At 42.0% G+C, this 20675-nt stretch overlaps 2 protein-coding genes across 2 annotated transcripts in view; both read right to left on the bottom strand.

Moving 5' to 3' along the window:
- LOC106599515 (integrin beta-1) overlaps positions 1 to 8282 on the bottom strand; it is a 45650-nt gene extending 37368 nt beyond the window's left edge. Inside the window, exon 1 of the mRNA XM_014190793.3 lies at positions 7920 to 8282. The gene's annotated coding sequence lies outside the window, so the exon portion shown is untranslated. The remainder of the gene's footprint in view (positions 1 to 7919) is intronic.
- Positions 8283 to 15043: 6761 nt separating this feature from the next.
- LOC106599513 (neuropilin-1a) overlaps positions 15044 to 20675 on the bottom strand; it is a 112960-nt gene continuing 107328 nt past the window's right edge. The window contains exon 18 of the mRNA XM_014190791.3: positions 15044 to 20531. Within this exon, the coding sequence (XP_014046266.1) occupies positions 20242 to 20531 (290 nt within the window). The 3' untranslated portion in view covers positions 15044 to 20241. The remainder of the gene's footprint in view (positions 20532 to 20675) is intronic.

The raw sequence follows: 20675 nt of genomic DNA on the forward strand, positions 1-20675 counted from the left end.
GTATCGGAAGAGATTTCTGAATGTTCTTTGCCCAGCATACACCCCTCCAACCAGACATGCTTTATCTACTCATTTTCTAGATGCAGAGTTCAACAGAGTTCAAGTGAAGGTCAAGCAAATCATAGAGAAAGCAGACTGTACTGCAATCATCTCTGATGGGTGGTTGAATGTTCGTGGGCAAGGAATAATTAACTACATCATCTCCACCCCTCAACCAGTATTCTACAAGAGCACAGACACAAGGGACAACAGACACACCGGTCTCTACATTGCAGATGAGCTGAAGGCAGTCATCAATGACCTTGGACCACAGAAGGTATTTTCACTGGTGACAGACAATTCTGCGAACATGAAGGCTGCTTGGTCTAAAGTAGAGGAGTCCTACCCTCACATCACACCCATTGGCTGTGCTGCTCATGCATTGAATCTGCTCCTCAAGGACATCATGTAACGGTTGTCGTCGGATTGAGACCAAAACGCAGCGGGTATATGTGTACTCATCTTCTTTTATTAGGGAAAGAAGGAAAAACCAAAATAAACATGTACACCAAAAGAACACAACGACGAATAAACAGTCCTGTAAGGCCATAAGCTATACATGGAACATAGACCAAAACCCGGAAATAATAAATCAAACACCCTACTACATAAATTACCACCCCGAAACACATAAACAAAATACCCTCTGCCACGTCCTGACCAAACTACAATAACAAATAACCCTTATACTGGTCAGGACGTGACACATCATAGCACTGAAAACAATGAATACACTCTACAAGAGAGCCAAGGAAATGGTTAGGTATGTGAAGGGTCATTCAAGTTACAGCAGAAAATCTACCTTACCAAGCAAAGTGAGAAGAATAAGAGCACCACATTGAAGTTGCCTAGCAACACCTATTGGGGTGGTGTTGTCATCATGTTTGACAATCTCCTGGAGGGGAAGGAGTCTCTCTAAGAAATGGCCATATCATAGTCTGCTGATATGGACAGCCCCTTCAAGAGGATCCTCATGGATGATGCATTTTGGGAGAGCGTGGTAAGCAGCCTGAAACTCCTGAACCCTATAGCAGTAGCCATTGCACGGATTGAGGTAGACAATGCCATCCTGTCTGATGTTCAGACTCTGCTTGCAGATGTAAGAGAAGAAATCCGTACTGCCCTGCCCACTTCACTGTTGCTCCAAGCAGAAAAAACTGCAGTTCTGAAATACATCAAAAAGCGTGAAGACTTCTGCCTGAAGCCAATACACACCGCAGCGCACATGTTGGACCCCAAGTATGCTGGCAAGAGCATCCTGTCTGGTGCAGAGATCAACAAGGCCTATGGTGTCATCACTACCGTGTCTTGCCACCTTGGCCTGGATGAGGGCAAAGTTCTTGGCAGTCTGGCGAAGTACACTTTCAAAGCAAGGGCTTTGAGATGGAGATGCAATATGGCAGTCGTGCCAACATATCTCATCAGCCACCTGGTGGAAGGGACATTGTGGATCTGAGGCTCTTTCCCCCTGTTCCCCCTCTTTCCCCCCTGTTGCCTCCATCATCCTCCAAATCCCACCAACATCAGCCGCCTCAGAGCGCAACTGGTCCTTGTTTGGGAACACACACACCTAAGCACGTAACAGGCTGACCAATACAAGGGTTTAAAAATTGGTGGCCATCCGGGCAAATTTGAGGCTTTTTTGAGCCTGAAAACGAGCTATCCTCAACAAGGGTGGAAAGTGACAGTGAAGATGAGGCCTCAGAGTCTGATGTTCAAAAGGTGGACATTGAGGAGGTCCAGGGAGAAGACATGGAAGCCTGAGAGGAAGACAACCAAAGCTTTAGTTTCTAGTGTTACGGATACAGGTATCCTGTGTGTGTGTGTCCTGTATGTGTGTTTCTTGTCTCTCCTTCTCCCCTCACAGGTGACAATCATCACTCCCCAATCAGTCATCAATCAGTCCCCAATCAGAAGACACCTGTTCCTTTTCCCTCAACCTATCACAGCCCCTTTCCCTTGGTTTAAAAACCCAGTCAGTTGTTTTCTCCCCCAGCTCATTATCTCGCTAGCTCATTCTCACTCTGTGATCAATCTTTGTGCTCTTGTGTCCAATCTCTATCTCCCTGTGTCTGTCTCTATCTCTGTATTGATCTCTTTTGTTTTTGCAACTACATGTCACATTTGTCCGGTAATCCTGTGAGTATTGTTTTGTTGTGTGACTGTTTGTTTGTTTGGTGGGAAAAGGGGGTACCAAGACAAGCTGTTGTTGAAATAGGCTAGTCTAGCTTAGGGGTGGTGTTGGATTATTGTTTCTTTGCTTGGGTCCAGCTCAGCCCCTTTTCTCACACCCCATTACCGTGTGTTTATAAATAAACCATTAGAGTTTGACGGTAGATTGTAGTTGTCTGTGGTTATTGGTTCTCACTGTTTCTTATCACTATTATAATTTGCATGATTTATGTTACGGTCTCGTTGCCATCCCCCCTAGACTGCAGGGCCAAAAGGATTCGTAACACTAGACTATCATTTTACAAATGTATGTTGAAAATGTTTTTGGGAGATGCGATGGATCACTGGGGATCATTCAATATTCCCTTTTATTGTTCAATGAAATCATCCCATGTGAAGTCAAATCATTTAATTAAATTCCAGTTCGTAACTAAATTTTTTTGAATTTTTATTTCTATTGGAAGGATTTAATCATTTGCAATTATGTCTACTTATTAATTAAGTCCCCGCAGCAATGTTCCAACATCTAGAGGAAAGCCTTCCTAGAAGAGTGGAGGCTGTTTATAGCAGCAAAGGGGGGACCAACTCGAAGGGCAACTTACAAATAAACTGCCCCAGGAGTCCGCTCATCCAAATACATCATATCAATTAATGAGATAGCCCACCACAAAGGACATCAGCCACAGCCTTTGTGGTGGGCTATCTCATGAATTGATATGATGTATTTATGTGAGCTGACACCTGGGGCGGTTGATTTGTGAGTTGCCCTTAGTGCCTGCTTCCATACACTATAATTATGTATTCCTTTGTGACTCATTTGTATACCGGAAAACCAGAAAATCTAAATCCCTGATTGGCAGATGAGTGGCAACCCTGAATAGAAGAACCTCCTACAAATGCTGTTTTGAATGAAAAGACACACTGAAGAAGTCTGTAAAGCCGAAATGTCTCTGTACGGCATCTCTGATGCAATGAAATTAATTAAAAACATTGAATAATGAAGTGACAAAAACAGTCACTCCAAGCCCATGGCAGCGACAATTTGCTTGAATTGTCATATTACTACTGCTACTATTGTGAAAAAAACTAAAACCTCAAAGAATTTCAGGGAATTCAAGGTGATGTTGGAGCTGGTATGTTTTGCAACATGGTATGTTTTAAGAGCCTAATATTTATATTAGTGTGAATAAACTCGTGGCTTTTTATGGTCAGGTTCAACAAGCAAAAGAGAACAATCCTTTACGGAAGGTCAGTGCAAAATGTGAGGTCTACTGAAGACCTACGTTAGCAGGTAAAGAACTTCACAATAACATTCTGGTCATTCAGCAGACACTCTTATCCACAGTGACTTATAGTCAGTGTATTCAACTAAGGTAGGTAAAACAACCACAGCTCACTGCAATGAAAACCTTACTCAAGAAAAATTCTACATTATATTACCAGTCTAAAACTGACCAGACAAATGGTTTTCTATGGTCTTAAACAGAGCCCAGAGAGGACACTAGAGGTAGCTCAATCCTCTAAGTCAGTGGTCACCAACCTTTTCTGAGTCAACATCACTTTCGTAGTCAAAAAGCAAGCAGAGATCTACCGCTCTGATTTTTTTAAACATTGCTTCATAAAAAAAATGAATAACACAAACCTGTTTAGAGAGGGGGAGAAAGTACAAGACCTAACACCTATTAAGTGAGTCAGTTGGTTGTGTTCATGGGATGTTTCATCTCAGTGCTAAGTAGCTAAACTAGCTAACACTTTTATCTGGTGATGTAGCCACTTGAACCTGACTGTAACTAACAGAGAACACACCTGCATGGATTTCCTCACGGCCTCACTCACCTCGCTGTTACTTCTACGACGCTGGTTAACCACATTAAAATGTTATCGTCGATGGACCACCTTGGACTGCACGGTGCATACAAATAGGGAGGAGTACAACATGAGTACATTTGATGGTATTCATTATGAAGATTAGCGTGTTAAATAAATGTGTATGTGCTTTTGAGTCTATAGATTATCTCAACACTTTTAATGCGTGAATGGTTGCTATGAATGATAACCACACAAAATATGTTTGCATCTTTAATTGTGCTGAGTTAGCAGTCTAAGTAACGTGAACGGACACCCAACCCCCACTGCCTGTGTCACAGTCCACTCCCCTCTCTGTCCATTAGCGCTCCTAGCAGCAGGGCAGTGAATGAATCCATTTCCTTAATTAAACTGCTGTACAGGCTGTGCTGTCTTAACAGCACTGTGTGGATGGATCAGGAAGTGCATTCAGTTGTACCGGCGAGTACAAGGGGATATTGAGGAAACCCAACCTAAACTGAGGAATTCCTTCTTAATCCAGTTCATTTGTATGTGGTACTGTTTAACAGGGGGCATTTGCTGAGCTACTAGCCAGTAGGCTACTCAATCGTATGAATGAGAGCTGCCTTCTTGAGATGATATGAACAGTAATGCAGTGCTGATCAAGGATCAGGTCTCCCCCTGTTCATGAAATCTCATTTACTGTGATCTAAAAGGCTAAACTGATCCTAGATCATCACTCCTACTATGAGACGCTTGATACAAAAAGCCTCCTTTTAACACAAAACGTGTAACTGCTCTCAGAAATGGAGGTGGGGTTGGGGGCTGATCTAGATCGTACTCAGAGAATGAGACAATACATTCCAACTTAATAGGCCCTTGTTCCAGATCCAGACCTCGACCCAAGAAATGCAGTGTCCATGACTCATAAGAATATCCCCCATGAAGAGACCACTCAATTCAGTCAACACTGCCAGGCCTGGGGGTCTAGCTTGAAATGTGACTCATGTGTGACTGGGAAATCTGAATTGCATAGTCAGTCATCTGTTGAATCAGTCGGACAACTAAGGGGGGGGGGGATATGTGTCAAGTGTCTCAGAGTAGGAGTGCTGACTTAGGATACGTTTCGGCTTTTAGATCACAATGAATAACATTACATGGCAGGGGGGACCTGATCCTAGATCAGCACTCCTACTCTGAGATGCTTCATATAGTAATAGTTCTATGACCCCATGACTACAGTATGATATTATCCGGACACTCCTAGTCTAGCGTCCCAAATGGTACCCTTCTCCCTTATAGTGCGCTACTTTTGACAAGAGCCCTAGTGCATTACTTTTTAAGTAGTGTGCTATGAAGGGAATAGGGGGCCATTTGGGACACTGTCCTAGGCCAGCCCAGTAATATTGGCGCTGTTAAGTCATAACAATGTAACTAGGGGAAGTGACTGATTGGGTCAGCCCAACAACACCACTTCTTCTCTTTGTGCTATTAAGAAGCCTCTGAAGTCACTGAACCTCTGTGTGTGTGCGTGCGTGCGTGTGTGCGTGCGTGCGTAAAATCAAATACAAGAGGGGGTTCACTCATTGACTCCTGTCTTTAAGACAATGTAAATACTATGTTATTAAACATTCTAGTTCTATCTACCAGACAGGATCTCCTAATCAAAGACAGTCATTTTACCCCACCCACTGACTAAGGCCTTTTAACAAGGCCACTTTAGTCCTTAAAACAAGAACTTAGCTGTGTGCTGTCTGTGCCACGCTTGCTATCAGGATTGGTGGCGATGCTTTCTTACACAGCAGGTCAACAAATCATTCTGCGCCTCGCATTCGGTTGGTGAAGAACGCCATGCAATCGGTGCATCGAAAATCTCTTCACAACTATTTTGCAATCTACAGTGCATTCGTAAAGTATTCAGACCATTCACTTTTTCCACATTTTGTTACGTTTCAACCTTATTCTAAAATTGATTTAATTGTTTTTTCCCCTCATCAATCTACACACAACACTCCATAACGACCAAGCTAAAACATTTTTTTATACATTTTTGGACATTTCTAAACGATTAAAAACTGAAATATCACATTTACATAAGTATTCAGACCCTTTACTCAGTACTTTGTTGAAGCACCTTTGGCTTTCCCCTCATCAAGCTACACACAACACTCCATAACGACCAAGCTAAAACAGTTTTTTATACATTTTTTGACATTTCTAAACAATTAAAAACTGAAATATCACATTTACATAAGTATTCAGACCCTTTACTCAGTACTTTGTTGAAGCACCTTTGGCAGCGATTACAGACTCGAGTCTTCTTGGGTATGACGCTACAAGCTTGTTCAATCTTGGTTTCATCAGATCAGAGAATATTATTTCTCATGGTCTGAGAGTCCTTTAGGTGCCTTTTGGCAAACTTCAAGCGGGCTGTCATGTGTCTTTTACTAAGGAGTAGCTTCTGTCTGGCCACTCTACCATAAAGGCCTGATTGGTGGAGGGCTGCAGAGATGATTGTCCTTCTGAAAGGTTCTCCCATCTCCACAGAGGAACACTGGAGCTCTGTCAGAGACCATCAGGTTCTTGGTCACCTCCCTGACCAAGGCCCTTCTCCCCCGATTGCTCCATTTGGCCGGGCAGCCAGCTCTAGGAAGAGTGTGCTCTTGGGGTCCTTCAATGCTGCAAAAAAAATGTTGGTACCCTTCCCCAGATCTGTGCCTCGACAATCCTGTCACCGAACTCACGGACAATTCCTTCGACCTCATGGCTTGGTTTTTGCTCTGACATGGACTGTCAACTGTGGGACTTTATAGACAGGTGTGTGCCTTTCCAAATCATGTCCAATCAATTGAATTTACCAATCAAGTTGTAGAAACATCTCAAGGATGATCAATGGAAACAGGATGCACCTGAGCTCAATTTCGAGTCTCATAGCAAAGGGTCTGAATACGTATGTAAATAAGGCACTGCATCTCAGTGCTAGAGGCGTCACTACAGACCCTGGTTCGATTCAAGGCTGTATCACAACTGGCCGTGATTGGGAGTCCCATAAGGTGGCATACAATTAGCCCAGCCTCATCCGGGTTTGGCAGGGGTAGGCCGTCATTGTAAATAAGAATTTGTTGCAGCTGACTTGCCTAGTTAAATAAAGGTTAAATAATAAAATAATAAAATAATAATATATATATATATATATATATATATGAGTGCTGTGAGACACTCCCATGCAAAAGTCTAGCTCAATGAAACAACCTGCCATTTAAGCATCTGTGCGAATACATTAGAAATCTATGTATACTGTACATAAGCTACCACATATTGATTGACATGGTACATTGTAGGGTACCACAGGGAGACACACTCGAAGTATGGCCGCACTCGGGAGCCCAATATAGGCTGTAACAATTCTTGATACAATATATTACATCATGGAATAGGGCCTAGACGTAAGAGTAGACTAACCTAACTAACTTTCAGCCTCTGAAACAAGTCAAAGAAAACTTAATTTATGGTAGGAAGGAAGGCCTACACTGTAACAGAAAGTAGCCGACAGACAGTTGAATAAAATGGGGGACAAACAAATACAAAGTATACCAACCAAAATGCATCAAATTGCCATTAATATGGGCCTACGGCTGGACAATATAGGAACGTACCTTGGTAAAGATAAACACAGAAACGTCAATGTAGGCCTATTTAATACGAGTGAATTTACAAAGTTAATCGGTTTCGCGTAGCCCTGTCCGACTGCCGCTATCCCCACCCAAAGTTACCCAGCCCATTCCCCATCCCCTTTGTCGAATCTCTTGGATATTTCAGTAGCGTACATTTTTGACATAGCCTTCATAGACCTACCAGATATGCTGGATAATCATTTTTGAAAATAACGTACATCATCTTACCTTGACTCGTGTTTTCTAATATTTATATATATATATATATATTAAAAAAATAATAATAATAATTTTAGAGCTGCATTTGAGGCAAAGTATCCCGGGGGCTTTTTCTAGATTAAAAAAAAACTTAACTCGCGGAGGGGTCCCTACTCCGTAGACTACTCTTTTCACAGAAGAAAATACCAAGTATCAGTGATGTTACCAATCCGTAAATAATAATTGCCTCGTACAAAATAACAAAACGTCGAGGAAAAACGGAATGTAAAAATTAGAACTAGGGGCAGGAGTCCAGCTAGCCCAAACACGTTACAATATATCCGCAATGGCTCAGTCAAAGGCTAAATATTTTTCCCTTCAGCAGAGTGGACAATGAATTTCGGGCACCTCTTATTATCTAGAACCTCCCACACAGGACATGCCCACTGTACTTGGAGCGCAATGAAGCAAGCTCACAGACAGACAGACCTGTGAACCTTCCTGTGAGTAGGCAAAGTTAAACTACTTAATGATATGAGAAACTGTACTTTGTTCAAAGATGTTGAGGTGTTGCAGGGCACATCCTTTCTTAGAAGTTGTATTTGCTGTGATATGGATGGTTCAACAATGATTCAATATGAAAAACACATTTTATAAACATGTTTGGAAGGTTCTACCTACTGATAAGAGCTATTGCTAAGTGTCGATTCAACACACTTACCTCAGATAAAGATCACATTCTAGAGATCAACAGTGGGACTCATATGTGAAACTTTACTCTCCAACACTCGTTTTGGAGCATAAACTACACAAATTGAATGTTGTTTGGTGAAAAAGTATAGTAAACTCCTCCTAAGAGACAATGTAGCTTAGTGAAACCACTGTTGGCTTGTTTTTGTGATCAGTGAACAAACATGAAGCTTTAGGGACCCTGTTGTTGGCCCTGTTGTTGGCCCTGTTGCTGACCCTGTTGTTGACCCTGTTGCTGACCCTGTTGTTGACCCTGTTGTTGACCCTGTTGCAGAGCATTGTTTATTTGTAAGACAGCATAGTTTAAGTTGTGCTGTCTTACTGCTGAGGAAGCGTTCTCCCATTTTTCCCCATCAAATTTGAGTTCTTCCAAACTGTGACACTAGTATAATATAACATCAACATTTTTACTCAGTTGGTAGAGCATGGAGCTTGCAATATCAGGATGGTGGGATTGATTCCAGAGACTACCCGTACATAAAACATTTATGCACAGATGTCTGTAAGTCACTTTGCATAAAGGCATCTGCTAAATGGCATGTATTATACTCTAAAAGAGTTACAATGTATTTCCTCTGTGATGTAAAATCTGAAAAACACTGATAGCCATCTGTGTCAAGACAAAGGGGCTCTGTGTAATATACAGTACCAGTCAAAATGCCAAGAGTGTGCAAAGCTTTCATCAAGGCAAAGGGTGGCGACTTTGAAGTATCTAAAGTCTAAAATGTTTTTTTGATTTGTTTAACACTTTTTCGGTTACTACATGGTTCCACATGTGTTAATTCATAGTTTTGATGTCTTCACTATTATTCTACAATGTAGAAAATAGTAAAAAGAAAAGAAAACCCTTGAATGAGTAGGTGTGTCCAAACTTTTGACTGCTACTGTAGGTTAAATTAATTTAAAGGATAGGATAGTGTTCTCTGAATGAGTGTGTACATAGTCAATGAGAACAATGACGATGTGGACACATTTAGCCGTTGTGTATGACTGCACAGCCCCCGTGTCTAAATAACAGTCAAATGAAGCAACAGGGACCTCTCTCCCCAAATCATCAGCCACTCATCTAGTACCTCCTAATTACATCCCAATCTTTTATTTATTTTTAACTTAATCACTGCAGGTTCATGAGTCATATATTCTAATTCAATTAAACTAAATATATAAACTATGAAAGGCTAAGTAATGATTCATTAATCTAGGTTCCAATGAAGCTGTAAATGAAAGACATTACGTTAACATAGTCCTTTGTATTCAAATCGATGTATTTGATGATGTTAGGATAATATTATTGTGTAGCCAAATAATTTGTCACAAACAAAACAATATTTTTTACAAATTTTCGCCTGAAATGACATACCTAAATCTAACTGCCAATAGCTCAGGTCCTGAAGCAAGGATATGCCTATTCTTGATACCATTTGAAAGGAAACACTTTTGTGGATGTTTGTGGAAATGTGAAAGAAATGTAGGCGAATATAACACATTAGATCTGGTAAAAGATAATACAAAGAAAACCCCCCTGTTATTTTTTTGTATTTTTATTTGTACCATCATCTTTGAAATGCAAGAGAAAGGCCATAATGTATTATTCCAGCCAAGCTGCAATTTCGATTTTGGCCACTAGATGGCAGCAGGGTATGTGCAAAGTTTTAGACTGATCCAATGAACCATTGCATTTCTGTTCATAATGTTGTATCAAGACTGCCTAAATGTGCCTAATTTGTTTATTAATTACTTTTCAAGTTCAAAACTGTGCACTCTACTCAAACAATAGCATGGTATTATTTCACTGTAATAGCTACTTTAAATTAGACAGTGCAGTTAGATTAACAATAATTTAAGCTTTCTGCCAATATCAGATATGTGTATGTCCTGGGAAATGTTCTTGTTACTTACAACCTCATGGTAATCGTATTAGCCTACGTTAGCTCAACCGTCCCGTGGATGGGACACCGATCCCGAAGAAGTTCTTCGAACATTTCCCAGGACATACACATATCTGATATTGGCAGAAAGCTTAAATTATTGTTAATCTAACTGCACTGTCTAACCTCATCCCCGTTTTGTGTTTTGAAGTCAGCCTTACGTTATTCAGCATTCTGTGCTGTCTTTGCTGTGTAATGGAGGCAGGAAAAATCCTTTATTAAGTATGGCTCTATAGAGGCAAGTGGAAGGGGGAGAACGTAAGGAATGTGTCTGTCATCCCTGCAATAAGTACCAAAATTGGTTAAAGAAAATTGTAAATGGACAGTTGTGCGATATACAGTGCATTCGGAAAGTAGTCAGACTGCTTCCATTTTCCACATTTTGTTACGTCACAGCCTTATTCTAAAATTGATTAAATATTACACACAATACCCCATAAGGACATTTTTTTTTTTTTTTTTTGCTCATTTATATATAAATAAACCCATACAGAAATACCTTATTTACATAAGTATTCAGACCCTTTCTATGAGACTTGAAATTGAGCTCAGGTGCATCCTGTTTCCATTGATCATCCTTGAGATGTTTCTACAACTTGATTGGAGTCCGACTGTGGTAAATTCAATTGATTGGACATGATTTGGAAGGGAAAACACCTGTCTATATAAGGTCTCACAGTTGACAATGCATGTCAGAGCAAAAACCAAGCCATGAGGTCGAAGGAATTGTCCATTGAGCTCCGAGACAGGATTGTGTCGAGGCACAGATCTGGGGAAGGGTACCAAAAAATGTCTGCAGCATAGAAGGTCCCCAAGAACAGGGTGGCCTCCATCATTCTTAAATGGAAGAAGTTTGGAATCACCAAGATTCTTCCTAGAGCTGGCCACCCGGCCCAACTGAGAAATCGGGGGAGAAGGTACTTGGTCAGGGAGGTAACCAAGAACCCAATGGTCACGCCAACAGAGCTCCAGAGTTTCTCTGTGGAGATGGGAGAACCATCCAGAAGGACAACCATCTCTGCAGCACTCCACCAATTAGGCCTTTATGGTAGAATGGACAGACGGAAGCCATTCCTCAGTAAAAGGCACATGACAGCCCGCTTGGAGTTTGCTAAAAGGCACCTGAAGGACTCTCAGACCATGAGAAACAAGATTCTCTGGTCTGATGAAACCAAGATTGAACACTTTGGCCTGAATGCCAAGCGTCATGTCTGGAGGAAACTTGGAACCCGCCCTACGGTGAAGCACATTGGTGGCAGCATCATGCTGTGGGGAAGTTTTTCAGCTGCAAGGACTGGGAGACAGGATCGAGGGATAAATGAATGGAGCAAAGTACAGAGAGATCCTTGATGAAAACCTGCTCCAGAGAGATACAGACCTCAGACTGGGGCAAAGGTTCCCCTTCCAACAGGACAACGACCCTAAGCACACAGCCAAGACAACGCAGGAGCGGCTTCGAGACAAGTCTCTGAATGTCCTTGAGTGGCCTAGCCAGAGCCCAGACTTGAACCCGATCGAACATCTCTGGAGAGACCTGAAAATGGCTGTGCAGCGACGCTCCCCATCCAACCTGACAGAGCTTGAGAGGATCTGCAGAGAAGAATGGGAGAAACTCCCCAAATACAGGTGTGCCAAGCTTGTAGCATCATACCCAAGAAGAATCAACGCCTTAATCGCTGCTAAAGGTGCTTCAACAAAGTACTGAGTAAAGGGTATGTAAATGTGATTTCAGTTTTTTATTTTAAAATACATTTGCAAAAATCTCTAAAAACCTGTTTTGCTTTGTCACTATGGGGTATAGTGTATAGATTGATGAGGGGAAAAAACAAAAAAAACAGGTTGTAACATAACAAAATGTGGAAAAACTAAAAAAGGGGTCTGATTACTTTCCGAATACACTGTAGATTGCAAAATAGTTGTGAAGAGATTTCAACGTACCAGTTCATGGTATATGGTTTATGAACTGATACACAAAACGATGCCTGACTCAAAACTTTGAGTTTTTCCAATTTCAATTATTATACAAAATTATTGCAACCAATAGAATGTTATATACAGTTGAAGTCGGAAGTTTACATACACCTTAGACAAATACATTTAAACGATGTTTTCACCATTCCTGACATTTAATCCTAGTAAATATTCCCTGTTTTAGGTCAGTTAGGATCACCACTTTATTTTAAGAATGTCAAATGTCAGAATAATAGCAGAGAGAATGATTTATTTCATATTTTATTTCTTTCATCACATTCCCAGTGGGTCAGAAGTTTAAATACAATCAATTAGTATTTGGTAGCATTGCCTTTAAATTGTTTAACTTGGGTCAAACGTTTCGGGTAGCCTTCCACAAGCTTCCCACAATAAGTTGGGTGAATGTGGCCCATTCCTCCTGACAGAGGTGGTGTAACTGAGGCAGGTTTGTAGGCCTCCTTGCTCGCACACACTTTTTCAGTTCTGCCCACACATTTTCTATAGGACTGAGGTTAGGGCTTTGTGATGGCCACTCCAATACCTTGACTTTGTTGTCCTTAAGCCATTTTGCCACAACTTTGGAAGAATGCTTGTCCATTTGGAAGACCTATTTGCGACCAAGCTTTATCTTCCTGACTGATGTCTTGAGATGTTGCTTCAATAAATCCACATCATTTTCCTGCCTCATGTTGCCATCTATTTTGTGATGTGCACCAGTCCCTCCTGCAGCAAAGCACCCTCACAACATGATGCTGCCACCCCCGTGCTTCACGGTTGGGATGCTGTTCTTCAGCTTGCAAGCCTCCCCCTTTTTCCTCCTAACATAACGATGGTCATTATGGCCAAACAGTTCTATTATTGTTTCATCAGACAAGAGGACATTTCTCCAAAAACTACAATCTTTGTCCCCGTGTGCAGTTGCAAACCGTAGTCTGTCTTTTTTATGGCGATTCTGGAGCAGTGGCTTCTTCCTTTCTGAGCGGCCTTTCAGGTTATGTCAATATAGGACTTGTTTTACTGTGGATATAGATACTTTTGTACCCATTTCCTCCAGCATCTTCACAAGGTCCTTTGCTGTTGTTCTGGGATTGATTAGCACTTTTCGCACCAAAGTACGTTAATCTCTAGGAGACAGAACGAGGCTGCATGGTCCCATGGTGTTCATACTTGCGTACTATTGTTTGTACAGATGAACGTGGTACCTTCAGGCGTTTGGAAATTACTACCAAAGATGAACCAGACTTGTGGAGGTCTACCATTTTTCTGAGGTCTTGGCTCATTTCTTTTGATTTTCCAGTGATGTCCAGCCAAGAAGCAGTGAGTTTGAAGGTAGGTCTTGAAATATATCCACAGGTACACCTCCAATTGACTCAAATGATGTCAATTAGCCCATCAGAAGCTTCTAAAGCCATGACATAATTTTCTGGAATTTTCCAAGCTGTTTAAAGGCACTGTCAGCTTAGTGTATGTAAACTTCTGACCCACTGGAATTGTGATACAGTGAATTATATGTGAAATAATCTGTCTGTAGACAATTGTTGGAAAAATTACTTGTGTCATTCACAAAGTAGATGTCCTAACCAACTTGCCAAAACTCTAGTTTGTTAACAAGAAATTTGTGGAGTGGTTGAAAAACGAGTTTTAATGACTCCAACGTAAGTGTTTGTAAACTTCCGACTTCAATTGTATATAGGGGATACAACCATCCCAGCTCTGCAGATTTTGCTGGGAAGAGACAGAATCATTATATCGTTTTGGTACTGTCCATATGTAGCTTGTTTTTGGTCACAGGTTCAGGAATGGCTGAAGAATTGTAACATTTACCTGGAGCTAACTCTGCAAATAGTACTGCTGGGTGATTATAAAAGTCATAGTCAATCGATCAATAATGTAATACTCTTAGCAAAAATGTTTATCTTTAATTTACAATATGTAGGAATCTATGAGAAAAGAAAGGTTCAGAACTTTTGAGAAACATCACAGCACAGTTGAAAAATATATGGCAAATAGAATTTGGGTAGTTCGAGGACAGCACATTTCTAATTTGGGTCTTGAGCTGAAAAAGCTTAAGAACCTTTGGTCTATGGTGATATTAAGAATAGCTCTATGTCTGATAGCTCTATGGTGATGGTGTTTTTATCAGGACATTTCACTCTAACCACACAGGTCTTCTTTGCACATTGGTACAGTATCTCTACCTTTAAACAACTATACTTTACAGGAACTGAGCTGTGCTGGTAATTCACTGTATTTGATAATGTAACACCCTAATAACTGTGTGTGAGAAACTGTAACACACTGACAATGCACTAGATGACTTGATTTGTTGCTATTGAGTTGGAGTGGCCCGTCACGTGCAGTTGCCATACAAAGCATTCTATACAACACCGCCCTCCAGTGTTCAATGTGGATATGACAAAGGACTCATTAAAAGGGTACAACTCTGGGTATATGATGGGGCAAATACACAATAATCACTTTCTGAACCAAAACAACTTGAAATAATTAATCTTATTCAAACATTTATTTGATCCAATTCTTTGGAATGTAGTAGTCATTGATCAGAGTCAGAAATAATATAGACAGATGGGTCTTGAAGCTGACCAGGGAGTCAAATGGCACCCTATTCCCTACATCGTGCACTACTTTTACCAGAGCCCTATGGGTGCACTATATAGGGAATTGGGACATTTGGGATGGAGTCCAAGTAAAGAAACATTACTTGAGTCATTAAGGCCTCAACTGCTTACTTCTTTTTTTCTTTTTTTATCTGGGACGGCAAATTACAGAAGCAGTATTGAAAATCAAACATTTTGTAGAAAAAAAATGGCACAGACATTTGTGACAGTACAAAAAACACAAGGTGATATAACATACCAAGTAAAACATTACGTAAGTAAAGAGACATGTATAGCTTTTTCAATAATGAAAAACATCTCCATAGTTGTACATTTCAGAACTATATAATCTGAAAGCATATAAAAGAGTTATCTGTAACACTGTCTTATCCTTCTTTTGCTTTCTCTCTTTTTTCACAAGTCAATATCATAAACAACACAAAGATCTTTTAAATATATCAGTGCAACATTGTTTTCACATCTAGTGCTGCAGAATCCTTTCCTATTGACGAAGACAACACCAAGACATTATGCCTTTACAAGTGGTGGAACCATAGAAATAGAAGGACTCATTTTAATTCCAATCATTCTAATCCTATGGAATGTGGAATACTGTTATGAGCTCGAAGCAGAACTATGAAACATCTGTTTAACTAGCTACCCCGCATTAAGAAAACATGAAAGAATCTAAACATAGAAGCTCATAGACCCTGGCGGAAGGAACAAACAGTATGGCTACATCACATCCATTGATTAAACCTTGGATCTATGTCTTCGCCATTTTATACAGTACTTTGTTTTGTCTGAACTCTTCACATTAACATTCAATACAGACAAAAAGGAGAGCAAAGAGGATGTAGGCTACAGTACATGAAAACAGCATGACGTCATAAGAGTCTCTTTCATTCTATCAAGGGCCATCATTCCACCACAGACATGTAGGGCCGGTTTCCCAGACATAGATTAAGCCTAGTCCAGGACATAAAAGCATTCTCAACGAGATTCTGAATCTATGTCTAAGAAACTGGCCCATAATGTCCCAGGTATTGTCATAGCACTGTGATAGCATTTTCTTCGTAGAGATGCTTCAGCCGCCCAGTCTGTTGTCTGTCTACATCCCAAATACCACCACAGTACACGACTTTTATATAGCCCATAGGGCTCTGGTCAAAAGTAGTGCACTCTTTAGGGAATATGGTTCCATTTCAGACACAGCAGATGGCTTCTTCACTCTCTCCTTGTTAGGCCTTTGTCGCCAATTGTTGCCCCTATTAATAAGGCTCAGTACTGATGATCATGGCTGAATCTGAACATCTCTCAAAAGGCCATAACCATTGGCTATAATAACCCTCATTTCCCAGGCAGCATTGGGAGAGCACCAATGGAACATAATAACAACACAATACATGATGACAGCCAGATAACATTGCCTATGATACATAAACCACAAAGAAAGGATACTGCAGCATTTTGTCTCTTTTTATAAAGGCGCTCAAATATATTAAAACCTATGTACAATAAGTTGGATGTGTCATGTGCTATGGAGGGATGGCATGGAATCCTGCCAATCTGACCCTACTCTACCAACCTAACGTACTGCTATGATCAGAATCAGACTCTACCAGCCGATGCCTAACGTACTGCTATGATCAGAATCAGACTCTACCAGCCGATGCCTAACGTACTGCTATGATCAGAATCAGACTCTACAAGCCGATGCCTAACATACTGCTATGATCAGAATCAGACTCTACCAGTCGATGCCTAACGTACTGCTATGATCAGAATCAGACTCTACCAGTCGATGCCTAACGTACTGCTATGATCAGAATCAGACTCTACCAGCCGATGCCTAACGTACTGCTATGATCAGAACAGAATCAGACTCCACCAGTCGATGCCTAACGTACTGCTATGATCAGAACAGAATCAGACTAAAATCAAATCAGCACAGAATCAGACTACCAGCCAATACCTAACGTACTGCCATGACCAGAACAGAATCAGACTACCAGCTGATGCCTAACGTACTGCCATGATCAGAACAGAATCAGACTACCAGCCGATGCCTAACGTACTGGTAGGACCAAAACAGAATCAGAATACCAGCCGATACCTAACGTACTGCCATGACCAGAACAGAATCAGACTACCAGCCGATACCTAACGTACTGGTAGGACCAGAACAGAATCAGACTACCAGCCGATACCTAACGTACTGGTAGGACCAGAACAGAATCAGACTACCAGCCGATACCTACGTACTGGTAGGACCAAAACAGAATCAGACTACCAGCCGATACCTAACGTACTGGTAGGACCAGAACAGAATCAGACTACCAGCCGATACCTAACGTACTGGTATGACCAGAACAGAATCAGACTACCAGCCGATACCTAACGTACTGGTAGGACCAGAACAGAATCAGACTACCAGCCGATGCCTAACGTACTCGTAGGACCAGAACAGAATCAGACTACCAGCCGATGCCTAACGTACTGGTAGGACCAGAACAGAATCAGACTACCAGCCGATACCTAACGTACTGGTAGGACCAGAACAGAATCAGACTACCAGCCGATACCTAACGTACTGGTAGGACCAAAACAGAATCAGACTACCAGCCGATGCCTAACGTACTGGTAGGACCAGAACAGAATCAGACTACCAGCCGATACCTACGTACTGGTAGGACCAGAACAGAATCAGACTACCAGCCGATACCTAACGTACTGGTATGACCAGAACAGAATCAGACTACCAGCCGATGCCTAACGTACTGGTAGGACCAGAACAGAATCAGACTACCAGCCGATGCCTAACGTACTGGTAGGACCAGAACAGAATCAGACTACCAGCCGATGCCTAACGTACTGGTATGATCAGAACAGAATCAGACTACCAGCCGATAACTAACGTACTGGTAGGACCAAAACAGAATCAGACTACCAGCCGATAACTAACGTACTGGTAGGACCAAAACAGAATCAGACTACCAGCCGATGCCTAACGTACTGGTAGGACCTGAACAGAATCAGACTACCAGCCGATGCCTAACGTACTGGTAGGACCAAAACAGAATCAGACTACCAGCCGATACCTAACGTACTGGTAGGACCTGAACAGAATCAGACTACCAGCCGATGCCTACGTACTGGTAGGACCAAAACAGAATCAGACTACCAGCCGATACCTAACGTACTGGTAGGACCAAAACAGAATCAGACTACCAGCAGATGCCTACGTACTGGTATGATCAGAACAGAATCAGACTACCAGCCGATGCCTAACGTACTGGTATGACCAGAACAGAATCAGACTACCAGCCGATACCTAACGTACTGGTAGGACCAGAACAGAATCAGACTACCAGCCGATGCCTAACGTACTGGTAGGACCAGAACAGAATCAGACTACCAGCCGATGCCTAACGTACTGGTATGATCAGAACAGAATCAGACTACCAGCTGATGCCTACGTACTGGTATGACCAGAACAGAATCAGACTACCAGCCGATGCCTAACGTACTGCCATGATCAGAACAGAATCAGACTACCAGCCGATACCTAAAGTACTGGTAGGACCAAAACAGAATCAGACTACCAGCCGATGCCTAACGTACTGGTATGACCAAAACAGAATCAGACTACCAGCCGATGCCTAACGTACTGGTAGGACCAGAACAGAATCAGACTACCAGCCGATACCTAACGTACTGGTAGGACCAAAACAGAATCAGACTACCAGCTGATGCCTACGTACTGGTATGATCAGAACAGAATCAGACTACCAGCCGATGCCTAACTTACTGGTATGACCAGAACAGAATCAGACTACCAGCCGATACCTAACGTACTGGTAGGACCAGAACAGAATCAGACTACCAGCCGATGCCTAACGTACTGGTAGGACCAGAACAGAATCAGACTACCAGCCGATGCCTAACGTACTGGTAGGACCAGAACAGAATCAGACTACCAGCCGATGCCTAACGTACTGGTATGATCAGAACAGAATCAGACTACCAGCTGATGCCTACGTACTGGTATGACCAGAACAGAATCAGACTACCAGCCGATGCCTAACGTACTGCCATGATCAGAACAGAATCAGACTACCAGCCGATACCTAAAGTACTGGTAGGACCAAAACAGAATCAGACTACCAGCCGATGCCTAACGTACTGGTATGACCAGAACAGAATCAGACTACCAGCCGATACCTAACGTACTGGTAGGACCAGAACAGAATCAGACTACCAGCCGATACCTAACGTACTGGTAGGACCAGAACAGAATCAGACTACCAGCCGATGCCTAACGTACTGGTATGATCAGAACAGAATCAGACTACCAGCCGATACCTAACGTACTGGTAGGACCAGAACAGAATCAGTGGAGAAAAGGCAACAGAAACTTTCAAAAAGGCACTGTGGAACTAGACACAGGTCTAGGGCCAGGGCAAGCACCCTCTGGATGCATACACACATGCACGCACATACACTTGCTCACGCACGCACATGCATGCGTACATGCACGCACACACACAAACAAGATGCACAAATCGATGCAGACATACAAACTGATAACATGGCCAGCCGAAGAGCCACGCGTCAGGTTAGTGAATATACGTTTTTATGCTCTTTCTGTGAAATAATAATGACTTCTGATGAAAAATAAAATATCCTATCCTTCCAGAAGAAAAATAACAAAAACATGATAAATACTTCCATCTCAATTGGTCTCATCACCAGCATCTGATTACAGAAAAACAAAGCACGTCGCAAAACAAACAAACAAAAAACTAAACAAAATAATAATTTTTGCTGTACACGTTTTATTTATACACAGTGCCCACTACGGGTAGGTTCCTTTCACTGCAGCTCCTGAGAATAGCATGGCTCAGTCACAACCTCCCACCATCGCTATAGCCAGCTGCATCCCAAATGCCACCCTATCCCCTCCATAGTGCACTATATAAGGAATAGGATAACACTTGAGTCACAACTCACAACCCTCCGTCCAGTGGTCTAGTTCCTCCAGCTATGAGGCTGCTTGTGTTCTTTTCCCTCAGAGGATAACGCTCACGCCTCTGAGTAGCTGTTCTGTGCATTCAGCTTGCTGTCCTTCTTTAGCTTGACTCCGTCCACCAGCTCAAAGTTATAGTTCTCCAGAGCTGACAAGTTCCGGCTGTCGGACATGTGGCCGTGTGAGCAGGCACAGTAGAGGACAACACCACAGATAGCTCCCAGGAAAACCCCCAGAGCGCTCATAGCGATGATGGTGATGAGAATGGGGTCCAGAGTTTTCAGCATGTTGCCTGGGCCACCCAGCTCGCTATTCTCCACTTCCTCTGGGTAGTAGGGGTCCATCGCTGAAATAGAGATGGAAAAAAACAACTTTAGTAGCCTGGGGTGGTCTAGACTAGCAGTTACTACTGCTGCCTTCAAAGCACACATGTACTGTATGCCAGTGCTGGCATTGGTTTGAATCTGGCCCACGCCCTTCTAACACAGCA

This window comes from Salmo salar, chromosome 03, assembly GCF_965601325.2.
Source record: "Salmo salar chromosome 03, fSalSal1, whole genome shotgun sequence".
Classification (NCBI taxonomy): Eukaryota; Metazoa; Chordata; class Actinopteri; order Salmoniformes; family Salmonidae; genus Salmo; species Salmo salar.